This window comes from Lasioglossum baleicum, chromosome 6 (genome assembly GCF_051020765.1).
Source record: "Lasioglossum baleicum chromosome 6, iyLasBale1, whole genome shotgun sequence".
Classification (NCBI taxonomy): domain Eukaryota; kingdom Metazoa; phylum Arthropoda; class Insecta; order Hymenoptera; family Halictidae; genus Lasioglossum; species Lasioglossum baleicum.
The window spans coordinates 10,580,948-10,600,527 of record NC_134934.1 but is presented as its reverse complement, the minus strand read 5'-3'; the positions used below and the strand labels follow the sequence as shown (position 1 = coordinate 10,600,527).

Genomic DNA, 19,580 nt, shown 5'->3' with positions numbered 1-19,580 from the left:
CTATTTATAGAGCGGCGCCGGCGCCCTGCCAAGCCCTATATAGAATTTTTCCGAGGAAACGTCTCTCGCGATTCCAATGTTCCGTAGGTAGAGCCTAGAGCGTCGCTGAGCGTCGCCGCGACGCTTTTACATTAGCCGCGCGTGCCCCTGCGCGTCCTCGTCGCTTCCGGTTGAATTACACCTGTCCGCAGAAATCCGACCAACGCGACGCAACGGATATGGATGAGGTATAGAATGGTCACCGACGAGACTGCTAGCCCCTGTGCCATTCAGCGACATAGGCAACTGGACACGGGGATAACGTGGAACTTACAGTGATCTGAAATACCACATCGCTATAAGTTCCACTACCGACGGAATACTCTTCGGTGGTGGTTCCAGACTTTCTACATACCTACATCACCGAACAAATGCATTGAAGGCGTTCTTTCTGATCTCAAATGATCTGAAACAGACTTAATTTAGCATTAGCACATGAGCATAAAAATAAAAAACAATGACATTTTTGGAAAACAATTGTCTTTATTTCAAAAGAATCATGACATTCTAACGTATCCCGAATTGGCAGCGCTTCCTAAAATGAGAGAGAGAGAGCTCGGTGCAGGAAATGACCGAAATCCAAAACGGAGTCTCCACGGTGGTCAATACGCTGGAAGTTTTAGGACGGCCAATTGATAAAACAGAAGACTGGTTCGTTTATTCCATCGTAAATTTATTTCAGCACTGATCCACCTTCCTTTGCGATCTTGAAAGATTTCTTGATTAAGAGGCTCCAGATGCTGCACTGGGTACATCATCCACGGATCTGATCCAAGGCACCAGTCGGAACCAATCCAGATTCCCCAAAACAGGTCCAGGTCACTCCAAAGCTAAAACACCAACAAGTATGGTCAGAATTAATCACGCAGAAAGGGAAGAACATGAGATTGTTTGTGTGATGTGCTCCAAAGAACACTACCTTATGCATTGTCCATCATACAAAGGGATTCCATAGGAAGAGCGGAGGAAAACCGTTGAGAAGCATCAATTGTGCAGCAATTGCCTAGGCAGACACACCACTGTTGCTTGTCCATCAAGAAAGACATCATACGACGTTCCATGACGCATTCAAGGACAGATCCACGTATTCGAAGACAGCCCAACACGTAGGATTGTCGCAATTGTGTCTGGTGACGTATTACTAGCAACAGCGATAATCCATGTTACAGCTCGTTTCGGCAGACGCCACACAGTCCAAGCGCTCATTGACCAAGGATCAGAGATTACGAGGACGAGCAAAGGGTTAGCTCAGCGGTTTCAGCTACCTAGGACAGCCTCTGCAGTGGACATCTTTGGAGTCAGAGGACAACATCTCGTCAGAGCACGAGGAAAAGTGACGCTAGGCATCTCTGCCAACAGGGTGGATGACTCAATCAAGGTCAGAACAGTCATCCTCTCCAAACACACTGCATACACTCATGGCCACACCGGACTGCATTGCGACTGGGAACATTTGCAGGGGCTGCAGTTGACCGATCCCTCTCCAGCAAGTGGGACGCCAAACGAAGTCTTGATAGGCGCTGACGTGTACCCTGCGATTATCAAGGAGGAAATTAGAAAAGGCGCTTTAAACCAGCCTGTTGGTCAACTTACCACCTGTGGCTAGATCATCACTGGGATGGCAGGATCAGCGTCCAGTTCCCTGCACGCCCAGGTGCACTGAGTTCACTTGTGCGGAGATTCGGGGAGCAGGAGGATCTTCCGGACACTGCTTCATCATGGACCGCAAACGAGCAAGAGTGCGAGAACCATTTCGTCGCAACTGGGCCTCCCATGTAGCCGACTTGCATCATGTCACTCAGCAAGTGCTCCAAGGCACAGCTACCCAGTCCACCACAAGCAGAAACCATCAGAAGGAGCCGAAAACATGGATAGACGATGACAGCTTTCCAGTTCTCTATTACAGGCACCGCATTTCAACCATGAATCTTCAACCAAGCGCAGTGTGGTCTCCAAGGCAGCCCAGCTATTTGATCCACTGTTGGCCAAGTTGGCTGACGATTGGGCACCCGGACACCAAACGTTCTTTTCACAATTCATTGGCGATTGTAATTTTACAATTGTTCTGTTCTTTCTGATTTTATACTTTTATAAATTTACCTATATATAGGGTTGTCTGTTAATACACTCATACATGCATATACACCACCCGTACTTCAACTCTATAGTTCGGCCATTCTGACGATTAAGCATCCCGATTAAGCACACAACTAAACGAAATACAATGCAGGTTTTAACAGAAATAAGGGTTACAATTTTTTCTTAAATTAACAGGGGGAAACACGAATTGAATTAAATTAAAACAAGATTAAAATATCTACACTATCTATAACGAATATAACATAACGAAAACAGTCTCCTTTATCGAATCTTTTAAAATTTAGCCGGGTGTCCATGACCGCATATTTGATGCCTGTCCCTCGATACGGAGTTCTGGACAATTGAAATCCATCAATATTTTTTAATGAGTATTGATCATTTTTGAGAATATGTAGTACCAGTGGATCAGGGCGTAGATCGCTTAATAACCATAGCAGTTTATAACAACAAGTTTATAGAAGTAATAACAAGAAGCAACGTAAAATAAAATAATAAAATAAAAATAATAAAAGGGCGTAGTATCTTGTATAAGTTTTTCTATGCAATATATAGCTGCAATCCTATTCAGTGGCGCACCCCAAGAAAAAAAGAAATAGAACACTGGAAAATTGGTCAAACTATAGAACAGCTGCTTCCTCACCGATTTCGATGATTTTTGGTTGATAAACTGAACATGGCAGTGGCGCGTTACTTCATATCGTAGCGTAACAGTACAAATTCGAGTATAAATAGGGAGGCGCGGAAAAAAAACTTTTTTCAGGGAGGCGTAGTAGCTAAAAGGTTGGAAACCGCTGCTCTATGGGCAACTTGGGCAAATACCCAGGGCCCCGAACAAAAAAAGAAAAGGTCATTCATTGTGTTTTTTTATTTTATTATCACACAAAACCTGGGGCCCCCCCAGTACATTTGCTGCTGAGGGCCCCAACTAGTTATAACGCGCTACTGTACATTGGCAATTCTTGCACCAGATCACAAAATTTTATCCGTTCAACTCGGCCCCTCCCCCCCAAGATTAAATCCTGGGTGCGTCACTGATCCTATTAACAGCATTGTAAAAGAGAGCTTTAATCTTAATTTATTAATTCTATCAAATATTTATTAAATAGTGCCGTTATATCCCACTATTTATTTATCGCACCCTTTTTCTCCATATGACTGAAGCAACGATCTTATTTGATTACAAACGCTTGAAATCCCTATTACAAGATCATAAGGTGTAAAACCTTCTTCATCCTTTATCCTATGATCTGCTCCATGCTCTAAGAGAAGCTTAACCATAGAATAATTTTTATTATAACAAGCGGCGTGTAGCGCAGTACGTCCCATACTAGCACCATTATAATTTATATACTCTAACAAGCTTGCGCTTCCTTCTTTTGCTTCAATATGTTTCAATAAAAATTGCGTAAACTCGTTACCCTTTTCTTCATGGATGGCATAGATTAGAGCACTTTCACCATGACTAGTATACTTTCTATAATCTGCCCCTTTTTCTATCAAAAATCGTGCGCTCCTAAATTTACCTTTTCCTAGAGCAATCATCAATGATGTTCTATCGTTAGAATGATATTCATCGACGCTGGCACCATGTTTTAACAATATATCTATGATACGAGGATCGTCCGATAATACAGCCAAGTGTAATGGTACAAAACCATCCTTATCCTTTACATTAAGATTCGCTCCATACTCCAGAAGTAGCTTAACTACCTGATAGTTTTTACAAAAACATGCCATATGTAACGCAGTACGCTCCATTCCGCCACCATTATAATTTACATACTCCGATACTCCCTCTTTTCCTTCTTTCGCCTCTATATGTTTCAATAATAGCTCTGTACCTGTACTGCCTTCTTCTTCTTGTACAGCGTAAAACAAAGGGGAAGCACCATCGGTACAATACTTTCTATAATCCGCACCTTTCTCCAACAAAAACCTTGCACTTTTATACTTATCTTTTCCTAATGCAATCGCTAACGGTGTCATATCTTCGCAAGAAATTTCACCGATACCAGCACCAAGATTTAACACTAGGTCTATCATCGAGGGATTATCTGTTAGTATAGCAAGATCTAAGAGGGTACAATCATTTACTACAACATCGATGCTGGCACTGTGTTCAATGAGAGTTTTAGCAACATCTACATGTCCATTCTTTACTGCGTAAACCAAAGGCGTTATGCCAGATAACTCTGGCTCATCACATTCAGTTTTACGATCCACGTTTGCACCTTTTGATAAAAGGTACTCTACAATTTTATTATTCCCCTCGCAAGCAGCCTTATGCAGCGCTGTACGTCCAATCTCATCAGTTGAGTCTACATCTACATTTTTCTCTTCAATAAAAAGCTTAACCCTTTTAAGGTCATCAAACTTAGCACAATGCAATAAAAATTTAACATTTTCATTTCGTTCAGAATTATTCGCTGACATTATGTAAATATATGGCCTTATCAGTTTGAATCTATCTATGTATTTATGTTGAACAAAGTCTCTCGAGTCATTTATACTTGCCACACTCAAGAATCATAAATCTGAGTCTCTACAGTTCTAAAAATCATGTCAAGAAAAATTGTTTTAAGATATATCGATGAACACTAACTTAATAATCGAAGATGTGAAATGTAATAATAGTGAGGTTAAAAATGTCACCTAATGAAATAAATTCAGATTCTGTTGTAACTTATTAACAAGAAAGTGATCTTGGTTTAAAGGAAATTACTGATCTATCAAATATAAAGAGTGTTAATAATCACAAGAAGCTCAAAGAAAGAATTACTGACCTGGGAGCACTGATACATATACTATCAAAGAGGAAATGAGAATGAGAGTGAATGAGAGTGGTCACCAGTGGTCACGGTGGGTCACGGTCACGGTCCGACGTGGTCCGACGGTCCATCACGGTCACGGTCCACAGTCCACATATATCTCCAGACTCCAGTCCAGTCTTCAGTCTGTTGTGCGTTGCGTTGTGCCCGGTCGGTATGGTCGGTACCAGGTACCGGTACTATCGGTATCGGTAGTTCTATTTACACATTCTATAGTTCTACAGAGCGTACAGAGTGGTACAGAGTATAGAGTGGTATAGAGAGTAGAGAGAGCAGTGTTATTGGAAACTTTGTCAGCAACGAAATAATGATAATCGAATGAATTTATTATTAATTGTGCTCCGAAGAACAAGCATCGCTTCATCATGACTATAGTGGAATATGTACAGACATTGTCTGACAATCCTTATTTTGGAGCTGGCTTTGGTCTCTTTGGGTTAGGAGCCGGAGCAGCTCTGTTGCGTAAAGGAATGCAAGCGGGAATGATATTCTTTAGGTAATGTTCGTCTGACAATTATGTATAAACAAATACTTTTTGATTTGAAATGTCTTAATTTTATGGTTGTCGAATTTAGGCGACATTACATGATCACTTTGGAGGTTCCGTGTCGCGACAAAAGCTACCAGTGGGTGTTGCAATGGATCACGTATAAGGGTGCAAGAGAAACTCAACACCTCTCGGTTGAAACAAGTTTCGAGCAAAGAGATACAGGTCACATAAAAACTAGATATGATTTCATACCAAGTATTGGAACTCATTTCATTAGGTTAGAAATAAGAGTACTTATTGTTTTGATAGCTCGTTTCACAATGACAAATATGAGATCGCAACCATCTATTCGATGATTTATGGAGAGTGGATGTTTATAATTTTTGTTTTGAAACTCGCAGGTACAAAGGGAATTGGATAAAAATAGAACGTACAAGAGAGCAACAGACATTAGATATACAAATGGGCATACCATGGGAAACTGTACAATTGACAGCGTTCGGGAGAGACAGAAACATATATTTCAATATTTTGGAAGAGGGTAAGATTGCTTGTGTACGTGTAATCACGATTTAACAGAGTTTAACTTGAAACTTGTCCATCGCAGCAAGACAAATGGCTTTGAAACAACACGAAGGCAAGACAATAATGTATACTGCTTTGGGAAATGAATGGAGACCATTTGGACATCCGAAGAAAAGAAGACCAATAGATTCGGTTGTGTTAGATGTTGGTATCGCCGATAAAATACTGAACGACTGTCGCGAATTTATAAATAATTCTGCGTGGTACAGCGATCGTGGTATGTCACCAATGATAGAACGTAAAGAGAGAGTTGCAGATAAGAGAAGTAATATCTGTTCGTTAATTTTATAGGCATTCCATATCGGCGAGGATATTTATTGCACGGCCCTCCTGGTTGCGGGAAATCCTCATTCATTACCGCATTAGCCGGTGAATTGGAACACGGAATTTGCGTTTTAAATCTGTCGGAGCGAGGTTTAACGGATGACAGATTAAATCATCTGCTTGCTATGGCTCCTCAACAATCTATTATACTTTTAGAAGATATTGACGCTGCATTTGCTAGTAGAGAAGAGAGTAAAGCGGGTAAGATGTAAACTTAAGAGGATAGACTCGTTTCCAGGATGTTTCCAATCCGCCTTCTCATTTCTCGTTAATGCAAACATGGGGTTTTTCAGTAGTCAAAAGCTATGTTTACGTTTACGAGGCGTAATTTGCGTTATTTGGCAGCATGTAGCTGTTGCAGCTTTATGCTTCCGAATAATACAAATTACTAGGGGTAGGTGGGTATGCGAGCGAATTACGCTGCCAAATAATGCAAATTACGCCTCGTAAACGTAAAAATATACTTTTGTGGGCGATTGAGGCCGTGTTTCATCTTTCATCCAGCGCTTTTGACCACTGGAAAACCCCATCATTGCATTATCGAGAAATAGGAAGGCGCATTCCGCACCCTTGCAATCCTGGAAACGAGAGTCTACCTCCTAAAGCTAATGCACTCATCTTCTGGACGTGTCTCATCGTTTTCAATGTATTTTCATTGCAGTTAAAGCTGCGTACGACGGTTTGAACAGAGTAACGTTCAGTGGTTTATTAAATTGTCTGGATGGCGTTGCTTCCACGGAGGCAAGAATTCTATTTATGACGACCAATTATTTGGAAAGATTAGATCCTGCATTAGTTAGACCAGGACGGGTGGACGTAAAAGAATACATAGGTACGAGTATAAAGCAGAAGCGTTGTTATATTCGAAGGGGACAAGTAAATACAAGTTTACTTGTAGCAACGTATACTAACTGTGCATTTGCTTTCAGGTTGGTGCACCACTACACAAGTGGAACAAATGTTTTTAAGATTTTATAAAAACAACGTGAACCAGGCGAGTGAACTTGCCAAGAGATTCAGCGAAGATATACTATCGCAAAAGAGAAACGTTAGCCCTGCACAAATTCAAGGATTTTTCATGTTCTACAAAAACGATCCACACGACATGTTAAAGAATATTTCACATATATGGGAACTCACGTGATGGAGTCAATTTGGTCGGTACAATGATTACGACTATGATGAGATTAGCATTATTGGGGTTTGAGTTCAGCATGAAACTGGGGAACAAACTGGATCGAATAAAACTGTTCGCCTGTTTGTATGTAAACAACGGTAGAGAAAAACAAAAGAGTGGTAAAATTTACAGACTACTTGGAGCCACATGTTTGTATTAATGATGCCGTTCAAGCATATTTGTTCAGTCATGGTTTTCCATATTTTAAATTTCTATATAATATAAACTTAATAGAGATGTCGTACAAAATTTGTTGGTTTCGCATTTGTTTACTTTAATTATCACGTTACCATTGACATTATTATATTCGTGACGGTGACGATCCGAAGACAAAATACATGATAGCAAAATAAACATTGTATAATTTGTTTTTTATTCTCGGTAATATATATCCTTGACTGCATATATATTTATTTATATCTATGTATCTATGTACATAATTTCTCACGTTCATTTGAATTCATTCAAATTTGTTTGAATCGACGTGCTTTGATTGAATAAAACGGCAAAATAAAGATATACTTTATTTCGTAAACGATTTATCTCCGTTGAACTACGTTGATGTAACGTAATTTGAATTCATAAAAAATATATTAATACGATCTTTGCGTCGTTTCCTTACCGTATTATATGTTTACAACTCGCACATTTCATTTGATCGGAACAAAACGAAATATTCAAAAATTATCATGCATCTGTGATCGCAGGTTCGCAGTTTGCATCAAGTGATTCGATTTAGCAGGTCAACGAATGCTACTACATTTGAAACTGTAGAGCAAAATTGCTTAGTCACTTCTGTCCGAATGCAAACGTTTCCACTCAACTGATCTTTGTTAACGTTGATTCTCCCCGTCCTCGATACTTAAAAACTCCATATGTACGGCTCGTAGTTCAAGGGATCCGGTTGTTCCATACCGTGTCCAGCGTGATTGTTGCTTCCGACCATACAGGATGCATAAGCGACTCCTGCATTCCCTTGTCCGGAAACTGGTGGCACGATACTCGGTGCTAGCCGACAATCCGGTCTTTGCTGCATCATAGGACCCATCGGCTGTATCGTTTGAGGTGCAGACGGGTGTGGTCCACCTGGTGGCGGCGGAGGTTGCGATTGAACAAGCGCAGGACCAGGTGCAGGGATATTGTGAACAGGTTGCAATATATTAGGGCCTGAAACATAGTTCGCCACTGAACAGTGGATTTCCAAAGTTATTCACTCGCCTTTCTTCCCAAAGAATCGTTGTATCAAATTCAAGGAAGATCGGGCAATTTTAGCTTACTTGTCGTCGGATTATGAAAAGGTAAAGGTTGTTCCGGTACTATATTCGCTGGCGGTGCAATCATTTTTGTCGTAGCGCAATCAATCTTTTTCTTCTTGGTGGATATTCTTTTTTGCGTGTTGCTCGACGTTTGATCGCGCTTTTTATTACCGGTCGACTTCTTTTTCCTTTCGCCGGGAATTTTCGGTTTGTTTGGTCGATTTCCACTGGGTTGCCAGAGATGTACCGTGTGAACAGCGTTGCCTTCCCTGAAACAACAATTAAATGCTTTCGATCATCGATTTCGATTGAAGTATACGCTCGTACGGTATAATTTCGTGTGCACCACCGACCCCTGTTTCTTTCCAAGCTTCCAACTATGGATACCAGCCTTGTGAAGCCTCTCTCTGATAGTGTCTACACTACATTTTAATCCGAGAGCGGGCGCAACGTGTTTGGCTGCGGTCAAAGGCTGCTGAGTAGCCATCGCAACGATAGCTTCGTCTTGTTCTTTGGTTGTAATTCGACGTCGACCCTTTCTTTCCTTCGTTTGTACATTCCCTTCTTTGTGCCAACGTTCTAACCATCTTTTAACGGTACGTTCCTATTTAATAATGAGCATTGCGTATACGGCTACTATCCACGACGGTCTTAAATACGTGAGAATCCAGCAAGACGAACATGTTCCTTCTTACCGATCTGTCGATTGCGAGCGCGATAGACAACGTGGACAAGCCAGCCTCGGACATGCCGATCATACGATTTCGAATTTCGACGCTGGTTTCCAATGTTCCTTTCGCTTTCCCGCCTTTCTTTTTCTTTTTCTGTAAATCGCTTTTCTCGTTACCATTTCTCGACGAATGTTTCTTCTGGCTATGATTCGGTTCCCCGCCAGAAGACTGATCGCTATCTTGAGAACCACAAGTATTAGAACTATCAGAATTCAGGTTTGGATTACTTTGCGAATGAACTAGTTGCGTATGTAAATGATCCTGATGTTGTTGTTGTTGCTGCTGTTGGACTCGACGTACCACGTCAAGCTGTCGATGATCCAGATTATGCGATTCGTCCGATATCGTCTGTTGCACTTGTTGCATATGGTGTTGCTGTTCTTGTCGAGTGCGCAGTTCTTGAAGCTGCTGCGGCAACGATTGTTCATGAGGTATCGCGTCGGGTTGACTCTAAACATTCGAAAAGGTCCGATAATAATACGTGTATTGTATGTAAGAGGTGACAGACACAAATTACGGACCTGCGGATAATGGTGTGTTCCCTGTACTAAATCTAATGGCCAACTTTGCGAGATATTTAAACCGGAATGCTGGTAAACAGGCTGCGGCTGTTGAACCAAACTCAATGGATTACCAAATTCCGTTTGACTCGGAGGTAAAGGGTGGGACGGTGCTTGCATATCGTTGGCTTGCGGTTGAGAAGCATTCTCTTGCGCGAATACAAATTGCTGCGGTTCGGTTGGTTCCTTTGCATTTTCTATTAGCGTTACATCTCCAATGTACACGTCTTTGTCCCTGATTTTCCGAGAGGAACTCTTCTTTTTAACGGTGCCGCTCTTATCGTTTCTACTAGAATCTTTGGAAGACTTTTTCTTTCCCAATTGTGTTCCGGTGGGCCTCCACACAGGCTGTTGAATAGCTGTACCACCCGTGTCCCTGCAAACGCAGACATTAATTAGTAGAAAATCTACGCCGATCAAATATCAAATAAGGTTGCAAAATATACCCAAGGGGAATTCTTTGCATGTATTTTCGCGATGGACTCCAGTTGTGTATTCCGGCTTTGTGTAACCGTTCCCTTATGGTGTCTACAGAACAGGTAAGTCCCAGCGCAGGGAGAACAGCCTTTGCGGCTGTTATCGGTGTCTGCGTAGCCAATTTCACTATCGCTTCGTCTTGTTCAGACGTTGTAGCTCGTTTTCGTCCGCAACGTTCTCGTGTTTCCACAGTGCCTTCTTTGTCGAATCTGTTCAACCACCTCTTCACGGTACGTTGCTGAAACGTAAGACAAGTTGACAGCGAAAGTGGTAAATATATTAATTGACAATCTTTAGAATACACTCACTGAACAATTTACCGCTGCCGCAATTTCCCGTAAACCTAAACCAGCCTCATACATTCCCACCATACGATTTCTTAATTCTGGCGTTGTTTCGTGCACTCCTCTCGTTTTCCCCATCTCTGCTCAACTATAAATCGACTTACCGAGATGGAAGAACGACCAAACGGAATCGTGAACGATTTGAAATTCTACGCGAAAACTGACGTATAAAAAGAACAGACCACGTGACAATGCCAGTACTCTATCAGAAAGTTTCTCAAAATTTTCATTACTCTCATGTCATCATACTTTCCGTCTATCGCGGAATCTTCGTACCGGAACGACCCACCAAATCATCCTATTCGATAATCGAGGTTTCACTGAGAATCGCAAACGCTTTTCAAGCAATATTGTTTCTTCTTCGTTTTTGACATTTTATGCCGTGTTGAGATAGCCTTTAGGACAAACCGTGGATCTTGGCGTCGATGGAATTTAATTGCCTCGATTGTCGTGCTCGGTTTTCGTCGGAACTTTCACTTCAGAGGATTTCCTCGCCGGTGAATCGTTCGATTTTCGTTCAAACGAACGAATGCGATGTCATATTTTCACCCACGAAACACCTTACAAGAATCGTTTTGCGCGAAATGCTCTTGTTCGAGGAAAATACTGTAGTCAATACAACTTCGGCTGTACAGTCCGTCGAAATTCTTTTGTCCACCGTTTGTTTCTCGACAAACTTTTCGTATCCTCGTAGACGTTGCTGTCAAGCAATTTTTCTACGATAAAAAAACATTCGACGAAAACATCGTCGAATCGTAAAGATACTTTGTTTCAATTCGAAACAGTACCTGCCGAAATGTATTGAGACGACGTTTCGGTGTCGTCAATTTTAATTCGGTTGACTGTACCATGTCGTCGACCGTACGTATAGATACATGTATGTGTATTTACAAAGTATCTATCAAAGTATCTGCGAAATCGACTTTGCAGGGAAGAGGCGGGATCGCGAACGAATATACGAAATATATTATCGTACGAGTACATCGCGCATTCGTTCGAAATAACAGCCATTTGTTGTTCACGGATAGTGAATCTCATTCTATTTACTCTATTTTTAAATACACATGTATCATTGAAAAGTACAATTGAGGTTATGTCGAGTGAAGACCATTTCGTTTGGTCATTCGTTTCGACTTCGACGAATTTCTTTTCTCAAATGTCGATCCTGCAAATCGATATCTGTTGCGAGTTTGATTTGGCAATTTGAATTTCAACACGATCGATGCGAAAAGCTGGTCAATAGTTTTAAAAGATGACTGTACTCGTGTTCGTACTTATTTATACAGATACAATCTGCCTGGTGTCGTCCTATATGTATATGAATTTTTCCCGCTTTTACGAAGTCGATGGAGCCGCGTTCATTTCAAAAACGATTTGATTCGTTTCTTGAAACGATAAAGTCGGATAAAGGATTCTTCGGCCCGTATCGTTAAATTCCTTGCATGGGTTGACATGTAAACGTACCTGAAGTCAAACTGTTTATGTATATTGTAATTTTAAGTGATATGGGGCAATGTTATGCTATACACGTGTTGATTCACAAACAAAAATATCTTTTAATACAGGGCCAAGTCTTCGAAATGCCTCCCCTTAATGTTTTTTCTTTAACACGTTCCGATGGTAGTATTTTTATATACTAACTATGGTAGCATTCGGCATATAGTATCATGTAATTCTTCCTAAAGATTATTTGTATTTATATCCGATTCATTTTCGACCGTAGATATATTGACTATGGAGACTGTATAGTGCAATAATTTTCTAGAGTTTATATACAATATATTGTCATATATACCTCCTTGTGCGTTTTGACCATGTTCGTTACGGGTTTCCAGAAACGTGGATCGTTCATAAGGGAGATTTAAGAGAATTAATGTCCAGAATATAATTGAGAGAAGTTTATTTCAAACTTATTCTCCTCTTGCGTAAAGATGTTTAATTATTGAATGATACAAATTGTACATATATATATTTTGATTTTGTTGCTTACGCCGCGCCGGCCCCATACAGAGCCGCCTGATGCGGCTGCTTCTCTGTATCATAGCACAGCACGGCCCTGTGTAAGTATATGTATGTATGTATACAAATGAGTTCGAATGGACCTGCGTTCATCGAGCCAGACAAGGGTTAACCAAAATTTCAATAGCTTGAAAAGCTTCGAGATTGACTTGGGGTTCGGGAATAGTTTTTGGCAATCATCGGTGGAGAACGAGGTTATGGTCGTCCTGTGACCGTAGTTGTCCTACGCGTCGCGACATTAATGTCAACGGAACAAGGCACTTGAATCGGCCGGCCGACTATGGAGTACGGACGAGGTAGGAGACAGGAGGGTGTGTAGAGGGTTGCCGGGTCTCGTAACTGTCGTACGTCGCGAGCTGCCGTAACATCCGCCAATCAAATCTACGTTTAGACACGTTTATGCACCCTGGCCTAGAAACAAAAGCTTCGTCCATCCTACGTCCAATGTCCGACACCGCGAAAGGCGAAACACGGGGCAACAAGTAGGATAAGATCGTCGCGCGGGGCTCGATTGCTCGGTGGCGTTGATCGAGCGGAGGCAAATCGTGAAATTTTCGATTCGAATTGGTGTCGAGAGCTCTACACGTGTCGACGGTTGCCGTACATCTGTGTGCAGGTCTGGATTGTCTGGTTTGCCGCGGTGCTTCGAGCGGATTTGATTCAGTCGCGCCCTCGCGTTTGCCGTTTCCCGTTTCCCAGCCGAGAGTAGCTCTTCGACTCTGAATCCGACACCGTGTAACGCGCGCCACTCGCTTTTCCAGCAGAGCACCACCCCCGTTCGGACCCGGAATCCAGAGCCCGGAACCAATCGAATAAGTGCTGCCTTTTCTGCGTGTAGAGATCACAGCGGAATCCGAAAAAAACCGTTCGCCGTTCCTCCTGACCACCTCCAGTCAGATCTCGCCCTGCGCGCGGTCGCGAATCCTTCCTGGCTTCCTATTCCTATCCGATATCGCGTTTTCCAACCGGGGATCGATCGCTCGTCGGCCTCGACGAGAACGGAACAGGACAACGCGATCGAGCGCTAGTCATGAGGCTCTTGGTAATTCTCCCTCTGCTAGCTCTGTACTTGGGCCAGCCGGGAATCGTTCATTGCGGGGTACGTATATGCAACAACGTTTCTCACCTGTTCGGTCGAAATCTTCTCTCGTCTCTTCTTCTCCTATCTTCGTTTTCTCCTACCACTCACGTGCGAGACGGTAGTTCGCTGGAAAAATCAAATTTCGGAATTTAAAGCCGAGACACGTTCACACGCATTTTCAGTTGATTCTCCTGTGATTCACTTGTGGAGTCAAAATTGTATAGATTATTTAAAAAATTCTCATTATAACACTGTACATTAATATATATATATATATTAGCGAGTAAGTAGTGGACATTCAGAGGAGTTTTGTAATATTTTTTAGAGGATCATTAAGAAATTGTTGAAAGAAATACAGTACTTTGTTGACTACACAAGTCATTACAAATCGTGAATAATTTCTGTTTTAGATTATCGCTTTATTTATCGACAAAATATACAACAATTTAGGTATATCTTAATCGATTAGGCGATTATTTCCAATGGCTTGCCGCCATTCATCAGGTAGCTATCGAGCGCAGAAGAATAATCGATATAGGTCGAGGAGGTCAGAGTCGATGCCGATCTCGCGGGTTATTCGAACGATTCGGAATGTCGAAAATGGCGCGCGAAAAATCGGAAACTGACGATGAGAGAGAGAGAGAGAGAGATCGATCGGATACGATTTTGTTTAAAATCGAGGGTATTTTGTAGAAGCGGCCGAGCTTCGTCTCCGACAAGATGATCGCGAAAGCGGCAAGCGTAGTGAACGCTTGCCAAACGCAGACTGATGTGGCTACAGGTATTCACGATCCGATTTTATTAGATTCCATTCTATCTGACGCGCGACAATCGAACAAATTTGATATCGTTTCCGTTTCAGTGGATATCGAGGCGGTTAGGAATGGGAAATGGCCTGAATCGCGACCACTCAAGGTAAGCAGAAATGCTTTTGCCAACCATCTTTCGACTCAGCGGCAAGGTGAACCCTTTGCACTTCTTTGCGACTCGATATTATTATTATTATTATTATTATTATTATTATTATTATTATTATTATTATAGTATACGGACCGAGGTCCTTTTATACAAATTTATACAGTCTTTTACAATATAACTGATAAAAACAAAAAGAAACATAACAAAAAAATAAGTCTTAACCCAAAATTTACATAAGATATTAGAGAAATGTAAATAAAAAGGGATTTTTATATGCATTTGGTTCTTCCTTTATTTATTTAATCGTCTTATTCTGTAGTTAAAAAGAAATATAAATTACAACAATTAATAAAACAGTCCTTTGAAGTAAATTTCAAATGAAACTAATAGTAGGGAATTGCCGGCAACAAAATTGAAAAATAGTTCGGAGTGCGAAGGGTTGAAACGGTTCCGTAAAGTAACTGTTACAACTGGATGTTTCGGGTGGAGACAGTTACGACAATATTGGAACAGTTTTGAAGCTCCATTGCCGCGGCGATGGAATCGGTTCACGCTGGATAGAAAGCTGATCAATTTGTTGTTCTTTTTTTTTGTTACGGCGCAGTGTTACATGTACTGCCTCTGGGAGCAATTCGGTCTGGTCGACGACAAGAGGGACCTCAGTTTAAACGGTATGCTCACGTTTTTCCACAGAATACCAGCCTACAGAACGGAAGTCCAAGGAGCGATCAGGACGTGCAAGGGGCTCGGTAAATATTATGGTATCTACCGTGTATTTGATATTTTTCTATTCTCAAAAATTTCTCGCAAAGTTTGCCAGAGGCTATGCTACTACACCTGAATCTTTTTCCGCACGGTGGACGGGTATTGTTCATTGAGGGAAACAAAGAAAAATAATGCGTTTTTAATCAATCGATGTTTCATTCGTTCGTGTAAATTTGAATAAAAATCGACGAGACTACCGCGTGAAAAGGGACAGGGCCTACTTTTAGTTATATTTAGTTATTTATCGGTGAGCTTCGCTACTAATAATAATGCAAATAGAAGAGTTGTTTATATTATGCAATTGCTTGTTAAACGCTTATTAAAGCTTCTGATTAGACGCGATCGATCGAGTTCGGTTGGAGCGCAGCGCGCTAATTTTGAACGATCATTTTTTCCCAGCGGAAGGAGACAACTGCGAATATGCGTACGCGTTCAACAAATGTTACGCTGCATTATCTCCACGGGTGAGTGGTGTTCTTTTCTTCGTACTTGTAGCCCGTCGATCCAGCATTGTTGACAAGAAAATCGATCCTTTTTCAGACTTACTACCTGTTTTAACGAATTCCGCGCGAAATGGGAGAAGAAAAGCCCCAGGAGGACGCGAACTTGGAGGAGCTATTTCGTGGTCGCATTCGTCCGACGCGTTGCCACTCGACGACCTGGCGGCTCGTTTTCCATTTTATCGTCTGGCGAAACTACAGCCGTTTCCATGTAATCCCATAACCGTTTCGTACGTGATCATAATAAAAGAAAAGTCTGAATTTTATCAGCGTGTACGATCTTTGAGAGTCTAGCCGAGTCGAGTCGAAAATTTCAAGGTTTGATCGCCTAAGCGTCGAATTGATCAAAACTTCCGACGCTGGATGGACTGCTCCAATTGTCGATCGAGGTCGTGTACGAACGTGACCGCGCTTTAGAAATAGAACGAGCGGGTTACTGCGATTCGTTGATTGATTAATCGCGTATCTACGCGTGTAAATTACTCGAGGGTGGGTCGCGCATTCAAGCGAGAACTCGTGGCTCGTGGCTTGATCCTGATCCCAATCTCGATCGACGAGCGGCGTGAAGCGTAAGGTGGCACGATGCGGCGCGTAGCAAAGCAATCCAAAGCAGAGGAGAGCAATTTATCCTCGGGACTCGTCGTCGTAATCGATGCAGCGTCAAACACTCATTGCGAACAACTACCCACGATCTATTGTTGTTTCAATTTCAAATATATTTCAATGATAATATAACTAGACAGCGAGTTTTCTGCATTTTTTTGACAAAAATGAGTAGGTGTAATTTGAAACGGTAACAACATTAGAAGAACTTGACAATTACAAAGTACAGTAACGCAGAATTCAAGTTTAAATCGGGGGTAATTTCTAGATTAAATTGAGGGAAATTTCTAGATTAAATTGAGGGAAATTTCAAGTATAAATTGGGGGGAATTTCAAGTTTAAATCGAGGGAAATTTCAAGTTTAAATTGGGGGAATTTCAAGTTTAATTAAAGGGGAAATTTCAAGTTTGAATAGAGGGAAATTTCAAGTTTACATCGAGGGAAATTTCAAGTTTACATCGAGGGAAATCGCAAGTTTAAATCGAGGGAAATTTCAAGTTTAGAATTGAGGGAAGTAATTCTGGTCTCTCATTAGAAGAACCTGAAAATACTGTTATATTATTCTCAGCCTGTTAAACCTCTATTCCGCTCCAGTTTGTTGCAATTCAGGTAGAAAACTTTTATTTTGCGTAAAGATCCGCTGTCCAATAATAACAGCTTTGTATCGAACAACTTCTTCCGGGATTATTATTTAAAAGAAGATACTTGAAGTGTCTTTTCTGGATGCAGCGCAATCGTTCTTAGTCTTCAGTTTACCTATCATTTTGTACGACGCCGTAATTCGATACAAAGTCTTTTAAAGCGCCAACCGAGTAATTAGACGGGTAATCGCGACTTTTAATAAACGGCAAACGGCACGCGAAGAGGAAGTTGGCTAAACGTTTCGATTAGTGAATCGTGGTCATTTACGTCGACAATTATCCTCATTCTGTTATCAAGAAAATCGACTTGGGTTTCCGTCTCGATAACCGATTATTATTTTCCACTTATCGCTAAAATCTGCGTACATATTCGACACGCCGATGCAAGAGACGCGCATAATTCGTTCAGTCTCCGCCGGTTGATTTCTTGTCTCACAAAAACTGTTTTTGTTCGGTCGCTTCGAATATGAAAGTCGTAACAGAGGTCTGTTTGATTTTATCGTGCATCCTGATCTTTCTATTCGGTGACGTCCACGCATATAAGGTAAGTTCAACTGCAGCATGCAGTAAACAGTTCTTTTCTCGATCTCGAGATGCTCGCGATAATTGTTCGTTCAAACTACAGACCGATCTGGAGCAATTCAAGGAAACGACGGCTCCCATTAGAAAACGATGCATCAAGGAAACTAAAACTACCATTCGTAAGCCTTCTTATTTACAGTCAACCCTTCTATCACGCGATTAAATCGGCATACTTTATTTTTTTTACACTGTTCCACCAAACGGACACTTCTTAGATTTTTATACAAAATAGTTTAGCATCATAGCAATATTTTAGAATTTTTTGGTAGGTGTCAATCCAGGGGAAGATAGTTAACTTGTTAACTAAAGCCCATATTTACTTCAATGTTGAATAACTCGAATAAAAAAAATCGCACAATATTCAACAACCACACAATTTACACAGGAAAGATAGCCCTTCCAAATGATATTAACGCGATTTATCAAAAAAAATTGTTGCTCCCCGTGTGATGTTCCAAAGTTGCACAAAATTTTTGTTAACCGTCAATGTTGTCTTCATCTCGCTATAACTTTCTAAAAAACTAACATAGCAACAGTTTGAAACAGAGCATTTGCAACTAGAGGTTTCAGACTTTCAAACCATTGTTTAACGATATCGATACGGCAATTTTTGACGGAGTTATGATCACGTAAAGTGGGACCAATTTTTCGGGTTCGCAGAGAGTGATCCCTTAATTCTTTTGAGGAGTGTAGTTGAAATTACTCGATTTCAGGAGCTGTCGATGATACCGAATTCGGAGAGTTCCCGGACGACGAGGGGTTGAAGTGCTACTTCAAATGCGTTATGGAAAACTTTGGCATGGTAAAGTTGTCAGAAAAGTATTGAGAAAACGTAAAGAATATTTCAAGTTGTACATTCGACTTGTCCTTGAAAATCAACAAGCATCCCTCGAGACCCCGAGGCTGCCGAAGAAATTCGGTCTTTATTAATTGATTATTCTCTTTCCGACAACACCGATTTCTTTCTTCCTGTTCGACAGATGGACAAGAAGACTGGTGAGATCAAATATAAACTACTGAAAGCGACAATACCACCTACGTACAAAGGCATCTACAATACAATGATCGACAGTTGCACCGAAACAAGTGAGTATCTGTACAACTAGTTTCTGTTCTGTAGACTGTTCTACGGATTAACTTACCTTATTGACTTCTAGCTGGGAAAGATAATTGCGAGAAGGCATATAATTTCGCGAAGTGCACGTACGAAGTGAATCCCATGGTAAGTTAGAAAACGTAACCTGATAAATCTCGACGATTTCTATCACGTTTCTTTTCATTCAATAGGCCTTTCTAGCTCCGTAAACGATCGAAATCGTTCCGAGCAAGTCTGGATCATCGTGGAGACGGTTCGAAAGAAATTAGCGTAGCAACGTTTCAACATTTAATCAACGATCGATTAAAAACTATACAAAGACGCATTTGTATTGGCTCTTCGCGTGGAATAAAATAACGGTAACCTACGAAGAACGATTGTAGTTGTACTGGTAATTCGGTGAGGACTGAGCCCCGATAATTCGTTCTCTGTTAGAAATGCGATATATACAATGTATGGAAACG

The 19,580-nt window shown here is 41.2% G+C and overlaps 4 protein-coding genes across 6 annotated transcripts; 3 read left to right on the top strand and 1 right to left on the bottom strand.

Annotated features, from left to right (window-relative positions):
• Nucleotides 1-502: 502 nt before the first annotated feature.
• Nucleotides 503-11,059, bottom strand: LOC143210050 (uncharacterized). The gene is made up of 10 exons (XM_076426507.1): nucleotides 10,876-11,059; nucleotides 10,537-10,805; nucleotides 10,052-10,466; nucleotides 9,495-9,980; nucleotides 9,153-9,403; nucleotides 8,821-9,068; nucleotides 4,923-8,728; nucleotides 1,633-2,139; nucleotides 959-1,571; nucleotides 503-869 (listed from the first exon to the last, which is right to left on the bottom strand). The coding sequence occupies exons 1-7, from the start codon at nucleotides 10,987-10,989 to the stop codon at nucleotides 8,406-8,408; spliced, it is 2,106 nt and encodes a 701-aa protein (XP_076282622.1). The 5' UTR covers nucleotides 10,990-11,059; the 3' UTR covers nucleotides 503-869; nucleotides 959-1,571; nucleotides 1,633-2,139; nucleotides 4,923-8,405.
• Nucleotides 5,328-9,610, top strand: Bcs1 (mitochondrial chaperone BCS1). Its single transcript, XM_076426511.1, has 7 exons — nucleotides 5,328-5,463; nucleotides 5,543-5,734; nucleotides 5,859-5,998; nucleotides 6,065-6,259; nucleotides 6,334-6,567; nucleotides 7,028-7,198; nucleotides 7,296-9,610. Exons 1-7 carry the CDS (start codon nucleotides 5,333-5,335, stop codon nucleotides 7,508-7,510), a joined length of 1,278 nt encoding a protein of 425 aa, XP_076282626.1. The 5' UTR covers nucleotides 5,328-5,332; the 3' UTR covers nucleotides 7,511-9,610.
• A 1,957-nt stretch (nucleotides 11,060-13,016) lies between the features above and the next one.
• Nucleotides 13,017-16,460, top strand: Obp10 (odorant binding protein 10). 3 transcript variants are annotated; one of them, XM_076426540.1, is made up of 7 exons: nucleotides 13,017-13,226; nucleotides 13,692-14,029; nucleotides 14,705-14,792; nucleotides 14,874-14,926; nucleotides 15,534-15,690; nucleotides 16,094-16,158; nucleotides 16,235-16,460. In XM_076426540.1, exons 2-7 carry the CDS (start codon nucleotides 13,961-13,963, stop codon nucleotides 16,250-16,252), a joined length of 450 nt encoding a protein of 149 aa, XP_076282655.1. In that variant the 5' UTR covers nucleotides 13,017-13,226; nucleotides 13,692-13,960; the 3' UTR covers nucleotides 16,253-16,460. The 3 variants fall into 3 exon arrangements, with proteins under 3 accessions (XP_076282655.1, XP_076282656.1, XP_076282654.1); XM_076426541.1 differs by lacking the exon at nucleotides 13,017-13,226 and having other exon boundaries at nucleotides 13,553-14,029; nucleotides 15,534-15,678; XM_076426539.1 differs by lacking the exon at nucleotides 13,017-13,226 and having other exon boundaries at nucleotides 13,553-14,029.
• A 150-nt stretch (nucleotides 16,461-16,610) lies between these two features.
• On the top strand, nucleotides 16,611-19,442 carry Obp11 (odorant binding protein 11). Its single transcript, XM_076426537.1, has 5 exons — nucleotides 16,611-18,139; nucleotides 18,734-18,822; nucleotides 19,001-19,106; nucleotides 19,178-19,242; nucleotides 19,308-19,442. The coding sequence occupies exons 1-5, from the start codon at nucleotides 17,905-17,907 to the stop codon at nucleotides 19,323-19,325; spliced, it is 513 nt and encodes a 170-aa protein (XP_076282652.1). The 5' UTR covers nucleotides 16,611-17,904; the 3' UTR covers nucleotides 19,326-19,442.
• Nucleotides 19,443-19,580: the final 138 nt, after the last annotated feature.

Coding starts and splice junctions, on each gene's coding strand:
- LOC143210050 (XM_076426507.1), bottom strand. CDS start 10,989: ATGGGGAAAACGAGAGGAGTGCACGAAACAACGCCAGAATTAAGAAAT. Junction 10,806..10,875: donor CGGCAGCGGTAAATTGTTCA/GTGAGTGTATTC, acceptor CTTACGTTTCAG/CAACGTACCGTGAAGAGGTG. Junction 8,729..8,820: donor TTTTCATAATCCGACGACAA/GTAAGCTAAAAT, acceptor TCCACTGTTCAG/TGGCGAACTATGTTTCAGGC.
- Obp10 (XM_076426540.1), top strand. CDS start 13,961: ATGAGGCTCTTGGTAATTCTCCCTCTGCTAGCTCTGTACTTGGGCCAG. Junction 14,793..14,873: donor GCAGACTGATGTGGCTACAG/GTATTCACGATC, acceptor TTTCCGTTTCAG/TGGATATCGAGGCGGTTAGG. Junction 14,927..15,533: donor CTGAATCGCGACCACTCAAG/GTAAGCAGAAAT, acceptor GTTACGGCGCAG/TGTTACATGTACTGCCTCTG.
- Bcs1 (XM_076426511.1), top strand. CDS start 5,333: ATGACTATAGTGGAATATGTACAGACATTGTCTGACAATCCTTATTTT. Junction 5,464..5,542: donor GCGGGAATGATATTCTTTAG/GTAATGTTCGTC, acceptor TGTCGAATTTAG/GCGACATTACATGATCACTT. Junction 5,735..5,858: donor ATTGGAACTCATTTCATTAG/GTTAGAAATAAG, acceptor TGAAACTCGCAG/GTACAAAGGGAATTGGATAA.
- Obp11 (XM_076426537.1), top strand. CDS start 17,905: ATGAAAGTCGTAACAGAGGTCTGTTTGATTTTATCGTGCATCCTGATC. Junction 18,140..18,733: donor GGAAACTAAAACTACCATTC/GTAAGCCTTCTT, acceptor ACTCGATTTCAG/GAGCTGTCGATGATACCGAA. Junction 19,107..19,177: donor CGACAGTTGCACCGAAACAA/GTGAGTATCTGT, acceptor ATTGACTTCTAG/CTGGGAAAGATAATTGCGAG.